Below are 14,377 nucleotides of genomic sequence, written 5' to 3'. Positions count from 1 at the left end.
GGCAGAGGGAAGCTGGGGCTGGAGCAGTCCGGAGCTGGGTGCCGTGAGCAGCTGGGGAGAGCGAGGGGAGACCCTGGGCAGTGTGGGATGACATCATGTTTTCCTTTCCCCTTTTTTCTTTTTCTTTTTTATTACTTGCTGTTTAATAAATTGTGTTTGTTCTGAACTCTGTGCAATCAGGGAAGCGTCCAGAGTGAAGAGAGCGCCCCAGACTTGTGATATGAAACCCTAGCCTCTGTCCTGAGTGATCACAAGATTCGGGGTGAAGCCCCCTGAGAAATCCTGGGCCCAGCCTTGTTGGGGCTTCAGGGACTAGAGTCGAAGGGGAGTCCTCGAGGTCAGGCAGGCCTAGGGGTAAAAGGAGTGGGAGCGAGGACTCAGATCATTCTGCAATTCGATTCCATGGAGGTGGTGTATAAGCCAGTAATAGTAGGACCGTTCCCCTGCTTAACTCTGTGCATATTTATTGGTTTCTCCTAAAATTAATTCGGATTATAGGGAAAGTGTCAGAGCGGCCACCAGTGAGAGTTGCTGGCCACACTCTGAGGCCACCAAATTTGGTCCTTAGAATCCCTGGGCTAGTTGCTCATGATGGGCCCTTCTGACCTTAACGTCTGTGAGTGGAACAGGAGCCGGACACAGAGATGCTGCAGCGCGGTGGGTTGATCGCTAGGACCCAGGAGCAGCTGGGAGGCGGCTCTGGGGGAGCGATCGCTGGGCTCAGGCCCGGCAGCACGAAGTGACTCGCAGCCGCTGCGGGGACTCCGGCTCCAGGCTCCTGGCGAGATCCCCGAGCCCCGGCGGCTGGTGCTGGGAGCCCGGAGCCCGGGCTGCAGCCGGGAGAGGGGAATCTCCAGCAGGGCCCTTCCCGCTGCTCCCCAGGAGCCTCTCCCAGGGCAGAGCCCCCAGCCCGGCCCGGCCCCTTCCCGGCCCGGCCCCTGCCCCAGGGGGCCCCGCTCGGAGGGAAGGTGAGAGACCCGCCGCCCCCCCCCCCCCCCGTCACCCCCGGGCTGCAGGGGGAGGAGGATACAGAGGGGCAGGGGGTGAGGGCAGGCGGGGGGAGCAGGGTGGGGGCAGGAGGCGGGTGCTGGGGATGCGGGGGGGGGCAGGCTGGGATGGGGGCGGGGGCGCACTGAAGGGAAGATGGGGCGATGCAGGGCGATCGGGGGGGGGATTGTGGGGCTGAGGGGAGCGAGGCTGGAATGGGGGAAGATGTGAGTGTGGGGCACAGCGAGGGAAGGGGGATGTGGGGAGGCTGGCGGGGGAAGCGGGGGAGATGCCAAGGCAGCTTCTCCGCCCCATGGGACACGAGGGGGGAGGGGCGGAGAGAAGCTCTTCTCCTCCTGGAACTGGTCAAACCGGCTTTGGGAGGGATCAGGGGACAAACCCCTCAGGGCGCAGAAGCTTCAAGGCAAAAACCCAGACTCCGCCCCCCCACGGCTCCCAGTGTGTAATTGTCAGACACACCCGTGCTGTTGGGGTCTGTGCGTCCTCAGTTTTGGGGGCTGCCCGAGGCCCTGGTCTGATTTCCGGGCAGGATTCCGATCTGAGTGTCACACCGGAGTCACTGCTGGGTCTGGCAGGGGGGGAGTATGGATGGGCCAATGGGATCAGCGTCTGTCTGCCTGTCCCTGGGGGCTGCCAGGGGAGTCCAGGGCAGCTCATTCTTCAGGTGTTGCCACTAGAGGTCTCTGGCTGTTGCTAAGGGAGAGGGGTTTACACTGCAATGGGGGGCAATCCCCCAAAGTGACCCCTTTAGTTCTGCTCTTTTTCTAGTGTTTGGTTCAGCGATACTGTTACTGGGAGGGTCTGAAGAGCCTGGGAGAAATCAGGGTGTGACATGGACTGAAGCCCCTTCTGTAACCTCCCCCATCGCCCCTCTCACTGGGACAGGCTGAGGACTAGGGGAGGAGGGCTAGCTCAGTAGTTGGAGCATTGGCCTGCTAAACCCAGGGTTGTGAGTTCAATCCTTGAGGGGGCCATTTAGGGATCTGGGGCAAAATCAGTACTTGTTCCTGCTAGTGAAGGCAGGTGGCTGGACTCAATGACCTTTCAAGGTCCCTTCCAGTTCTATGAGATAGGTATATCTCCATATATTTAAAAAAAAAAAAAGAATCACATCCACATTTCACTCCACATCCATCCCTCTTACGGGGAAGGGAAATGGCTGTGATGGAGACAGCTCAGGTAGGGGATTTTTAGGGAGGGGCTGGGCAGGGGGACGGGGAGGGGGAGACAGGGTGTGATAAACCTGCTGATTCATTCTTCCAAGACAAGGCTAACCTTAACCCTAACACCGCGCGATTTGTAGAAGCTGGGATTGTGCGAGGCGGATGGCAAAACTACATGGGATGCTGTTTTCTAACCTAGCTTTAAGAGGAGAATGGACTGCTGACTAAGATAATGGGAAGGAAAATGTATAAACAAGATTCATCTGTATCCGTTGATATACATGAGGGGAACCTGTAAATACGTGCTTTAAACTGTTGTAATTTGGAGACCTGCCTAAGAAAGGGAAATCCCCTGTCCGTAGGCTCCCCCTGCAATTGCTTGAAATAAACTGCCTCTGACTTGCTGCTAACAAACACAAGAGTGAAGACTCTGTTTCTTCCACAGGAATCGGGGTGTGACATGGACTGAAGCCCCTTCTGTAACCTCCCCCATCGCCCCGACAGGCTGAGGAATCACGTTCACATGTCGCTCCAGATCGTCCCGTCTTCCAGGAGACAGGGAAGGGAAATGTCTGTGATGGAGCCAGCTCAGGTAGGGGAATTTCAGGGAGCTGCTGGGCAGAGGGAGGGAGAGGAAGGGCAGAGACAGGGTGTGATAAACCTGCTGATTTTCTGAGTAGGCCCATTGGTGGTGGGGGAGGGGAGATGGGACCTTCCCCCATTTCTCAAACAGGATATAACCCCCTCGGCAGGGCTGGGAACATTTTCCAGACTCCCAGTGCTGGAGCCTGAACCCACTAGCCTGAGGCTGCTGTGAAATACGAAGAGAAGCTGTTGGGATTCCTGTCCCTGTCTCCGGCTCAGAGCTCAGCTTCCCGTATCAACCTGTGTCTGATAGGCATGTGGGAAATGAGAAGTCCCGGCCGTGCTCCGTGTGCTGGGAGGGACAAGGAGCTCTCAACTTTTCCCACACCCTGAAGCCTCCTGGCTGCTCTAAGCAGGGTGTGGGTGGGATTCTGCTACTCTGGCCCTCCCAGAGCTTCATGTTTTTTTTCCTTTCCCATGAGTAGTGGGATTGAGGCTGGGGCAACAGGTTTCTGAATGGGGGACTCTTGTTGTTTCAGATGCCGGTGACCTTTGAGGAGGTGGCTGTGTATTTCACCCAGGGACAGGGGGCTCTGCTGGACCCCGCTCAGAGAGCCCTCTACAGGGACGTCATGCAGGAGAACTACAAGATGGTGACCTCGCTGGGTAAGGGATTCCCGTCCCCTCAGTTATTAGAAGCCGTGGGGTCTGCATATCTGAATCTGGTCGGGTTCTTCCCAGGTCAGTTAGATCAGAGGCGAGTGAGTTCCATAATGCACAGCTGCCATGTGAGAGAGACTTGCATCTCCGTGCCCTCTCCAGTGGGACATGGGTGCCAAAACCCAATGGACAAGTTAAACCATCCCCACCCCTCCAGCTTTCAAAGGGGCATAAATCCAGCGTTGTCCTGTCTGTGTTGTTTCTCGGCTGCACACACAATCCCTCTTTCCCCTGCTCCTTGGGAATAGCTCCAGTGATGGGGAAGGCCCCGGGGTCTGCGGGTTTAGAAAGAGGCAGGGGTTTAAGACCAGAGCTGTGTGTGAGTCAGCAAGGCCCCCAGAGCGCACAGATCCTGGGAACGCCTATTGAGGGTGTAGTAATAATTCAGCTCACCTCCACAGACAACTTCCTCTGTGTGAGGGGACTCAGTGACCATGTTCCCATCCTCTTGGATTCCACGTTCCTCCATCAGAGCACAGGGAAACGTTCCACTCACAGAATGTCCTTTGTTACAAATATTCCACCAATGCTCCATGCACCCTGATCTGGTCTGATTTCACCCTCTGCACAGGATTTCCCATTCCCAAACCTGAACTGATCGCCCGGCTGGAACAAGGGGAAGAGCCGTGGGGGCCCGATCTCCAGGCCTGCGAGGAAAGAAGGCTTCTGAGATGCACCCGCACATGTGAGGACTGACACAGAAATCATCTGGGGAATGAAGGAAAAAGTTTAGAATCCCCAAATATGGTGTGAATAACGCCCTCAGTTCTTCCTCATCTCAGCCAGGACAGGGCTATGGTCAGCAGCTATCGCTCACACCATTCCACCCATACTGTTAGCTGCAGGAGTTTCCTTCCCATCTCTCCTTCCCTGGGAGTGTTTGGGTGGGATGTGGAGGCAGAATCCAATTGCTCAGACTTTGTGTTGGGTTTTCCCTCGGTGCTATTCCTCTTTCTCCCCAGCACAATGACTCCTGTCTGGATTGTGTCTCTCTCCTCGCAGGTGCTGAGCGAGAGAGTGAGAACGAGGAGGGGAATCATGATGAGGAAGTTCCTGGAGAAGTGCAACCACAGTGGACCTTTGTGGGAAGAGCTGAAGGGAATTTTTCCCAGTGCTTGGAGCAGGCAGAAGCCTGGGGAAATTGGCACAGGTCAGAGAGGCTTGTGGGCAACCACCCAAGGAAGAAAGTGGATGAATCTATTAATGGTGGAGGAGGAGACGAAGACCCCAGAGCGCAGCAGACAAATTCCAAGGAAGATACACCCTGTCACTGCCTGCAGTATGGGAAAGGATTCATTTTGAGATTACAGCTTGTGACACATCAGTCAATCCATACTGGAAAGAAACACTTTCAATGCTTGGACCGTGAGGAAAGCTTCAATAAGCACACAGAACTTAATAACCATGGGAGAAGCCACACTGTAGAGAAGCCCATTCAATGCCTTGAGTGCAGGAAATGTTTCAGGTCAAAATCAGCACTAAATTCACATGAGAAAAGCCACACAGGAGAGAGACACCATAAGTGCTTAGACTGTGGGAAAAGTTTCAAACGGAAGTCAGACCTTGTTAAACATCAGGCAATCCACACAGGAGAGAGATCCCATAAGTGCTTGGACTGTGGGAAAAGTTTCACTTGGAGATCATCCCTTGTTAATCATCAGGCAATCCACACAGGAGAGAGACCCCATAAGTGCTTGGATTGTGGGAAAAGTTTCACATGGAGAACAGGCCTTGTTAAACATCAGGAAATCCACACAAGAGAGAGACCCCATAAGTGCTTGGACTGTGGGAAAAGTTTCACACGGAGGTCAAACCTTGTTAAACATCAGGTAATCCACAGAGGAGAGAGACCCCATAAGTGCTTTGACTGTGGGAAAAGTTTCATACAGAGGTCACACCTTGTTAAACATCAGGCAATCCACACAGGAGAAAGACCCCACAAGTGCTTGGACTGTGGGAAAAGTTTCATACAGAGGTCACACCTTGTTAAACATCAGGCAATCCACAGAGGAGAGAGACCCCATAAGTGCTTGGACTGTGGGAAAAGTTTCAAATGGAGAATAGGCCTTGTTGAACATCAGGCAATCCACACAGGAGAAAGACCGCACAAGTGTTTGGACTGTGGTAAAAGTTTCATACGGAGGTCAAAACTTGGAAAACATCAGGCAATCCATACAGGAGAGAGACCCCACAAGTGCTTGGACTGTGGGAAAGGTTTCATACAGAGGTCAGACCTTGTTAATCATCAGGCAATCCATACAGGAGAGAGACCCCATAAGTGCTTCGAGTGTGGGAAAGGTTTCATACGGAGGTCAGACCTCATGAAACATGGAAGAAGCCACACAAGATGTAAACCTCTGTGAGACATGGCGAAAAAGTGTTAAGCAACTTGCGTGTAATTGACTCAAATTCAACCTTTAGACAGATATTTTAAAAGTGTCCCCACCTTAGACAATCTAGATTTTGAAATGTAAACATGTATTGTTAAAGATTTGGAAGAAGAGGGGTAATTGTAGTGGTCTATGTTTAGCTATATCTTGTTAGAGGTTAACAATTTATCCCAAGGGTTCCTGTGTTCTGTTAATTCAGGGATCAGTAAGTCAGAGATTATACCCGTTTCCCATGCCACCTGCCCAATTCTAGCTCAGTCTCATTGAATTCGCTGGGGGTAGGGGCTGAAGGATGGAGGGAATGTTTATAGCTGAAATTACCAAAATGTGTTTTACAAGGTTAATGTCAATGGGATCTGTTCCACTCTCCTGCTCGGACATTTTCTCTGGGGATCCCGGAGACGGAAAGGAGCAGGTGTTACCATCTTGGCTACCAGTCCCCCTGGTGACTCTCTACACTAGCAATTCTCAAAGTGTGGGCAGAGCATCCCAGTGGAGGCACAGGAATGTGTCAGGGGAGGCGTGATCAGTGTGGGTTGGTTGGGTTTTTTTAAAGAGCACTGGCTGTCGGCCCTGGGTGGCTGCGGCTCATGAAGAAGGAACAGGCCTAGCTGGGAGGTGGGAATAAATGCTCAGGCTCTCAAACCCAGGTGGAGCAGCAGCACAGAAGGGTGGCAATGGGGTGATAAGTCTTTTCACGTGGCCACCCCAACTTCTGTGCTGCTATTGGAGTCCTTCAGAGCTGGGCGCATCACCAGCAACTATTCTGCCGTTAGAGCTGGGTGGCGATATATGTGCTTGTGAGGATGGGGGCATAAATGACCACAGACACATGGAAGGGGGGGGTGATGAAACACATTTGAGAGCCACTGGTCTACACTATTATGATCACGTTTAGAAAATGATAAATGTACAAAGTATGTCTTGTGAGATATCATAGAAGAAGTCATCATCTGCTGAATATTATTGTCTGGTTAAAATGTGTCTCTCGGGAGCGTCGCAGAGCTGAATCCAGGGGCCCCCCCGCCATGGCCGGGAGTGCCATGGAACTGAAGCTGGCAGTTCCCCCCATCCCCAAAGCCGGGAGCAGCGGGCAGTCAGAAGGCGGCGTGGCCCCCCCCATCCCCAAATCCCGGAGCAGTCGGGAGGCTTAAGCTGGGAGCTCCAATGCCCTTCCCCCGAAGCTGTGAGTTGTACTGGGAGCCCCCCTGCCGCCTGCACCCTGAGCATCCCCCCCGCTCATACACAGTCCTTAGCTACCCCCCTGCCCGCACCCAAAGCGGTTTTCAAACTTTTTGAACTGAGTCCCCCCCTTTGAATTATATTTTTTGGTTGCATCCCCCCACTACCCAGACAGGTAGGTGGCCTCCTGAGTGAGTCAGGGGGTGGGGGTGCCGTGCCCTCCCTGGACCTTGTTATGTGGAACTGGCTTGAGCCCTGCCAGCCCTTGCCCTTCCCCCCCCCCCCAAATAGAAGTAAAACTATGCCTATGCCCAAGGGTGTCCCCCGGCCCAGAGCCTCACACTCTGCCGCCCCTCCCCCCTGCTTGGGCCCTGGTGTTTTTATAGGATGCAGAAGGGGGCGTCAGCAAGAAAAAGGTTGAGAACCCCTGACCTGAAGGACGGCTGGACGCTCACTTATGCCACAGACTGACTGTCGCCTGCCCCTCAGCTGAGGCGTGAGCTTCAAAGAGGAGAGTGGTATAAAAACATAAGTGAGAATTGTCTCCATTTTTACATCTCCCCCATCTTTACAGAAGGCAACAAGGTGGCTTTAAAGGCAACAAGGGCTTTGCACTGGGGAGGGCGGACCAAGGCTGGAAGGAAATCCAGCCTGGGTACTAAGAACTGTGAACTGCCTGCAACAGCGGGTGGGGTCGGAAATCCTGTTTGCTTCGCATCTTCCTTAGCTTGGTAAAATTTAAGATTTAAAATACATGTTTTAATTTTATTTTTGTAACTAGTTCTGACCTTTTACATCTTTCTCACTTGAAAACCCTGAAAACCCCCTTCCTTCAGTTAATAAACTGGTTTTAGTGTTTTGTCTGGGCTGTGTGTTTTCATTGAAGTGTTTGGGGGATTTGACTTGAGAGAACAAGGCTGTGACCTAATCAGGCCCCTTTGTGGAGATGACAGACTGAGCAGTCCAAGATGCACATTCCTGGGGTGCAAGGCTGGGAGTAGAAAACTGGCTGATGTTGCTTTGTCGATTGGTAAGTTCCTGAGTGTCTGGCTAGTCGCACTCAGTACAGTGCAGCCAGGAGTGTTGGTGTCACTAGGCATAAGCCTAGGTAACTCAGGAGGGTGGAAGACCATGAGTGTCGATAAAGCCTTCCTGCTCTAGGCCTAAATGAACCAAAGCTCCTCCATGGTTGAACTTTAATTGACCTAAAAAGCCAGCAACAGAAAATGGAATGTGTAACAGTCAGTTATCAGTTGCAACACCGCTCAAAGCGGTAGTAATAAGGCCTGCATGCTTCTGGCTGAAGGGCAAGATAACAGATCAAAGGGAAAAGGACAAGATAACGGTTCAAAAGAAAAGTTACTAACGAGCTAGACTTATAGCCGCTGAGATGACTTAACTGCTTAAGGTAACTGCTATAGGAGAAGGGAGGGGGAAGGGGGGGAAGGGAAGAGCTTAGCTAAAGTAAAGTATAAAAAGAGAAAAATTGCTTATGTTGGTGTGCTTGATCTGAGACGTGGCAGTCTCCTTGCATCGCTTTGAGATCTCAAATAAACTTTGATTGCTTCCCCACCCTGGTGTGTTTATTGGCGTGGCGCACACCGGGCAACAAACCCCGCTGTTGCCCCCTCGGGCACACTGTGTCGGCAACAGGAGTGACTTTGAAGGCTGGTGACTGTGTGAGCAGAGCGTGGAGGGGTTTGTTGTTCACACAGGGAAGCAGTGTAAAACGTGTCCTGGGATGGAGAATTAAGCAACTCAACAGTCACTGTGGGCTCTGGCACGGGGGAGTGCGGATGGGCCAATGGGATCAGTCCCTGGGGACTGCCGGGGCAGGACAGGGAGGCTCAGGCATTAGCTGCTGCCACCAGAGGGCTCCAGTTCTGGCTAAGGGAGAGGAGGAGGCCGGTTTGTGTGTCTCCCTGCTCATGATTTTACAGCCCTGGAGTGGAGCTCTCTGGGTCAGAAGCTGCTTCCTCCTGAAGTTTAAACTGGGAGCCCAGAGTGAGACGCTGCTTCTTATGTAGCGGGGTCTGTACCGGGCAGAGAACTGTATTCACACACACCCCCCATGTGTCCAGCCCGGGTGGGGACTTTCACCATGCCTAGAACCAGCCCCTGGGGCAGCCCCGGGCTCTGCTCACACCAGCCCCTGAGCGGATTCCTGCAGGTGATGAGGAGACCTGGGGGAAGGGCTGGGTCTGGGCAGGAAAGTGACTCTGCACAAAGGGCCCCTTTCAGGGACCTGTAGTGAGTTTGTACCAGAGGGGGAGGGGGCTCCTCATGGGTCTGCAGGTCCCAGAGCTGCTGCCCTCAGTGACACAGCCAGGCTCACCCTGGAGAGCAAACGCCCATGGGAACAGGACAATCCCCAGTTCTCCCAGGCAGAGGGGGGGAGGGAAAGAGACAGGAAATATGGTCGGGATTAGCAGGCGCATCTCTGTGACCCTGAACCGGGTTTCCGAGTATAAACGCACCGTGAGCATCTTGCGTGTAAGGCTAAGATTTTGTCCTGGATGTTTTTAGTAAAATCAGGGACAGGTTATGGGCAATAAAGCTAAATTTGCGGAAGCCCGTGACCTGTCTGTGACATTTACTAATAATATCCAGGACAAAATGGGGAGGGAGAAGGCTCCAGCACCCATGGCTGCTGGGGCTCTGGGGTCCCATGGTGGCTGGGCAGCTGTGAGGGTCTGGTAGAGAGCTGCAGAGGCCCCATACCACCCGTGGCTCAGAGCTGCAGAGGCCCCCAACACTGCTCATGACAGCTAGGAACTGCAGGACCCCTATGGCCTGCAACAGTTCAGAGCTCTGGTGGGCAGCTCTGGACTGCAGCGGGTGGCAGGAGGACCCCGTAGCTCCTACCTGCCATGGTCTGAAGTCACAGATTTCATGACTTCTGCAAGCACCATAGTAAAATTGTAGCCTTACTTATGTGCTCTGACCCTCTCTCATTAGCACAGTGATTGCTAGTCCCTGAGTTCCTCCTTTGGGGCTGGATTGTCTCGTTCTCAGATAGACTCACGTTTTTCCAGGCCAGGCTGAAAAGCATTTACTGTCTGTACAAAATGTGGTCTTTGGGATTCTGTGCTATTTCAGGTGGATGTGGCAGGGCCGCCCAGAGGATTCAGGGGGTCTGGGGTCTTCGGCGGCAGGGGTCCCCCGCCGCTGAACTGTGTTCACACTGACAGCTGCCTGCACAATAGCGTGTTCACTTGCGGCGCTATTCGGAGCGGTGCACTCTGGGGAGCTATCCCACAGAGCGCCTCTTTCTCTTTTGCCGCTAAGACTTGTGGCAAGGCGGAAGGGGTCGCAGGGCATCCTGGGTCCTGTCCCAATGTCCCATGATGCATTGCTTCGCATCCCAGCAATCCCTGTGCTTCCATCCGCATTTGGCGCCATCTTTCAATGGTTTGTGTACGGCGCGCCCAGTCCTGCCTCTTTCTGGCTGCAGGAATGGATCCCGAGCTGTTGACAAGAATGCTGTTCGCACTGACCAACACGTCACGAGTGGCAGTGGAGTTATTCCTTAAACTACAAAGGCAAGAGGAGTGCGACATTGATCTCGCCACGCGTAGTAGCTATGACACAAGATTTCTTGTGGCATTCACCGAGGTGCTGACCACTGTGGAATACCGCTTTTGGGCTTGGGAAACAAACACTGAGTGGTGGGACCACATCGTGATGCACGTCTGGGATGATGAGCAGTGGCTGCAGAACTTTTGCATGAGGAAAGTCACTTCATGGGACTGGGTGATGAGCTCACTCCAGCCCTGCGGTGCAAGGACATGAGAATGAGAGTACTTGTGGCACCTTAGAGACTAACAAATTTATTAGAGCATAAGCTTTCGTGGACTACAGCCCACTTCTTCGGATGCATATAGAATGGAACATATATTGAGGAGATATATATACACACATACAGAGAGCATAAACAGGTGGGAGTTGTCTTACTAACTCTGAGAGGCCAATTAATTAAGAGAAAAAAAAAAAAAAAAAAAACTTTTGAAGTGATAATCAAGCTAGCCGAGTACAGACAGTGTGATAAGAAGTGTGAGAGTACTTACAAGGGGAGATAGTCAACGTTTGTAATGGCTCAGCCATTCCCAGTCCTTATTCAAACCGGAGTTGATTGTGTCTAGTTTGCATATCAATTCTAGCTCTGCAGTCTCTCTTTGGAGTCTGTTTTTGAAGTTTTTCTGTTGTAATATAGCCACCCGCAGGTCTGTCACTGAATGACCAGACAGGTTAAAGTGTTCTCCCACTGGTTTTTGAGTATTTTGATTCCTGATGTCAGATTTGTGTCCATTAATTCTTTTGCGTAGAGACTGTCCGGTTTGGCCAATGTACATGGCAGAGGGGCATTGCTGGCACATGATGGCATAGATCACATTGGTAGATGTGCAGGTGAACGAGCCCCTGATGGTATGGCTGATGTGATTAGGTCCTATGATGATGTCACTTGAATAGATATGTGGACAGAGTTGGCATCGGGGTTTGTTACAAGGATAGGTTCCTGGGTTAGTGGTTTTGTTCAGTGATGTGTGGTTGCTGGTGAGTATTTGCTTTAGGTTGGGGGGTTGTCTGTAAGCGAGGACAGGTCTGTCTCCCAAGATCTGTGAGAGTAAAGGATCATCTTTCAGGATAGGTTGTAGATCTCTGATGATGCGCTGGAGAGGTTTTAGTTGGGGGCTGAAGGTGACAGCTAGTGGTGTTCTGTTATTTTCTTTGTTGGGCCTGTCTTGTAGGAGGTGACTTCTGGGTACCCGTCTGGCTCTGTCAATCTGTTTTTTCACTTCAGCAGGTGGGTATTGTAGTTTTAAGAATGCTTGATAGAGATCTTGTAGGTGCTTGTCTCTATCCGAGGGATTGGAGCAAATGCGGTTATATCTTAGAGCTTGGCTGTAGACAATGGATCGTGTGGTGTGTCCTGGATGGAAGCTGGAGGCATGTAGGTAAGTGTAGCGGTCAGTAGGTTTCCGGTATAGGGTGGTATTGATGTGACCATCGCTTATTAGCACAGTAGTGTCCAGGAAATGGACCGCTTGTGTGGATTGATCTAGGCTGAGGTTGATGGTGGGATGGAAATTGAGAATGAGAATGAGAGCTGCCCTGTCACTGGAGAAGCACGTGGCGATTGCACTATGGAAGCTGGCTACTCCAGACTGCTACTGATCGGTCACTAACCAGTTCGGAGTGGAAAAGTCGACCGTTGGACTCAAGTTTGCAGGGCCATTAATCACATCCTGCTCAGAAGAACCATGAATCTGGGCAATGTGTGTGACATTGTGGATGGCTTTGCACAAATAGGTTCCCTAACTGCAAAGGGGCAATAGATGGCACGCACATTCCAATTCTGGCACCAGACCACCTAGCCACCAAGTACATTAATCGCAAAGGGTATTTCTCAATGGTTCTCCAGGCACTTGTGGATCACCGTGGGAGTTTCACAGACATTAACGCAGGCTGGTCCGGAAAGGTGCATGATGCACGCATCTTTCGGAACGTTGGCCTGTTCAAGAAGCTGCAAGCAGGGACTTTCTTCCCGGACCAGAAGATCACTGTGAGGAAAGGTGAAATGCCTATTGTGATCCTGGGAGACCCTGCCTACCTCTTAATGCCGTGGCTCATGAAGCCATACACAGGGCAACTTGACAGCAGCAAGGAGCGGTTCAACAACAGGCTGAGCAAGTGCAGAAGGACTGTGGAGTGTGCATTCGGCTGTTTAAAAGCCCGCTGGTGATGCCTCTATGGGAAGCTGGACATGGCCGATGATATTTCCTGTGTAAAACACAGCCAGTACTCACACACCTGACACTAACTGGCTGACCCCAGGCAAGCACACATAAGCCACAAGACCCCAATAATATTGTGTAGCCACAGAGGCAGGGTAAATCACTGTTCCTGGACCCTGCTGTACACTGGGCACGTGGCTCTTGGGGACTTGGGAAGAGCCAGCACTGTAGGGTGGGCCTGATAATCATTCCTGTCCCCAGACTTTCCATAGGAGGTGATAATTTTGGAAGATAAGTCGCTGCTGATGGTGAGCAGGGAATCAAGGGAGGGTCTTCTCCAAGCCTGCAGCTTCCGCCCTGGCCCCTATGCGGCTCGCCTGTGTGCAGCTATGGTCCCCTCTCCCCCCGTGATGGCACAGTGGTGCGGGAAAGTTACCGTTAATGGGGCAAGAAACAAAGCAACTCTGCCAAGGAACCCATGGGAGCGGATTGCCCGGTATCTCCATGAGAGTTTCTTGGAGATCTGAGGGAGATTCCCATGAAGTGAGGGAATGTATCAACAGCCTGTTCCACTGCTCAAGCTAGGCATGAGGTGGGAGACAAGCCTGCTTTCTGCAACCCTCCTTTTTCCAACAACTCGCTTCAGCAATTCCCCAAAGCAGATCCACTTACCAGGGGCCTCCTCTTCTGCTTGCGCTTCGCCAAGCTCTGACACCTGTGACTGGCTAGGCTCCTCCGGGGTAGAAAATGCTATGCAGATAAAACTACACAGGATCTTTTCAGGGGACAAGGCAAAATGCCACAATTATTATGATAACACAATTTGATTTATAACCAATAGGTAATATCTAATACCTACACACATACACACACATCAAATGTTCTGCAGCTGCTGTATAGTTACCAGTCCTGAATGTAGCTTGAGTCCATGGCCTGATTTCACAGCTTGGATTCGTAGCTCATGGCGGCTAACTGGCCAGGAAAACCGGGCACAAGGAAGGGCTGAGTCTCTGTAGGGCAGGCACCAAGCCCCTTTGATGTTGGCAAAAGAACGTTACCCAAAGTCTTCCATCTCACCCATCTATTTTATAGGCTTTAGTTTGAATCAGGAGTCTATAGGTCTTGCTCTGACAGCAATCTGTGTGATTGATCACCCGTCAATTGCAGACATAACTTTCAACCTTGGACCTGACTTTGAACTTGCTTCATTTGTACCTTTGTTCTTTTCTTTTAGGGTGGACTCTTCTCACTTTGTCAGGGCTGTTGTCTGCATCTTCAGCCGTTGGTGTTTGCACTTCACTGTGTCAGGACAGGCTGGAGGTTGCGTCCATTATCCACGCATCCCTCATTCACCCATCTGAACTAAGTTAATAAGGTTACTGCAGGGTTTTGCAAAATGGAGTAAGCATTTCAAAATGGGGTTTTGGTTACAATATGGAGTCTTAATAATAATAGTAATTTAAAACAAACAATTTCATTCTTCAGTTCTACAAAAAGAGCTCCTGACTGCATGCATCTCTGGCCTCCAAGTCGTCCTCTGCCTCTGGTTTCCCCGCCCCCCCCTTCATCCAAGATTGCCTCCTCCTGGCTCGGT

General features: G+C 51.8%; 1 protein-coding gene across 1 annotated transcript; it reads left to right on the top strand.

Moving 5' to 3' along the window:
• The first annotated feature begins 749 nt into the window (after positions 1–749).
• Positions 750–7,907, top strand: LOC128847829 (zinc finger protein OZF-like). The gene is made up of 5 exons (XM_054047551.1): positions 750–968; positions 2,617–2,763; positions 3,296–3,422; positions 4,048–4,161; positions 4,479–7,907. The coding sequence occupies exons 2-5, from the start codon at positions 2,695–2,697 to the stop codon at positions 5,837–5,839; spliced, it is 1,671 nt and encodes a 556-aa protein (XP_053903526.1). The 5' UTR covers positions 750–968; positions 2,617–2,694; the 3' UTR covers positions 5,840–7,907.
• Positions 7,908–14,377: the final 6,470 nt, after the last annotated feature.

Source organism: Malaclemys terrapin, chromosome 13 (genome assembly GCF_027887155.1).
Source record: "Malaclemys terrapin pileata isolate rMalTer1 chromosome 13, rMalTer1.hap1, whole genome shotgun sequence".
NCBI lineage: Eukaryota > Metazoa > Chordata > Testudines > Emydidae > Malaclemys > Malaclemys terrapin.
Note: the sequence above shows the minus strand (reverse complement) of the source record. Positions and strands in the feature narration are given on the sequence as shown.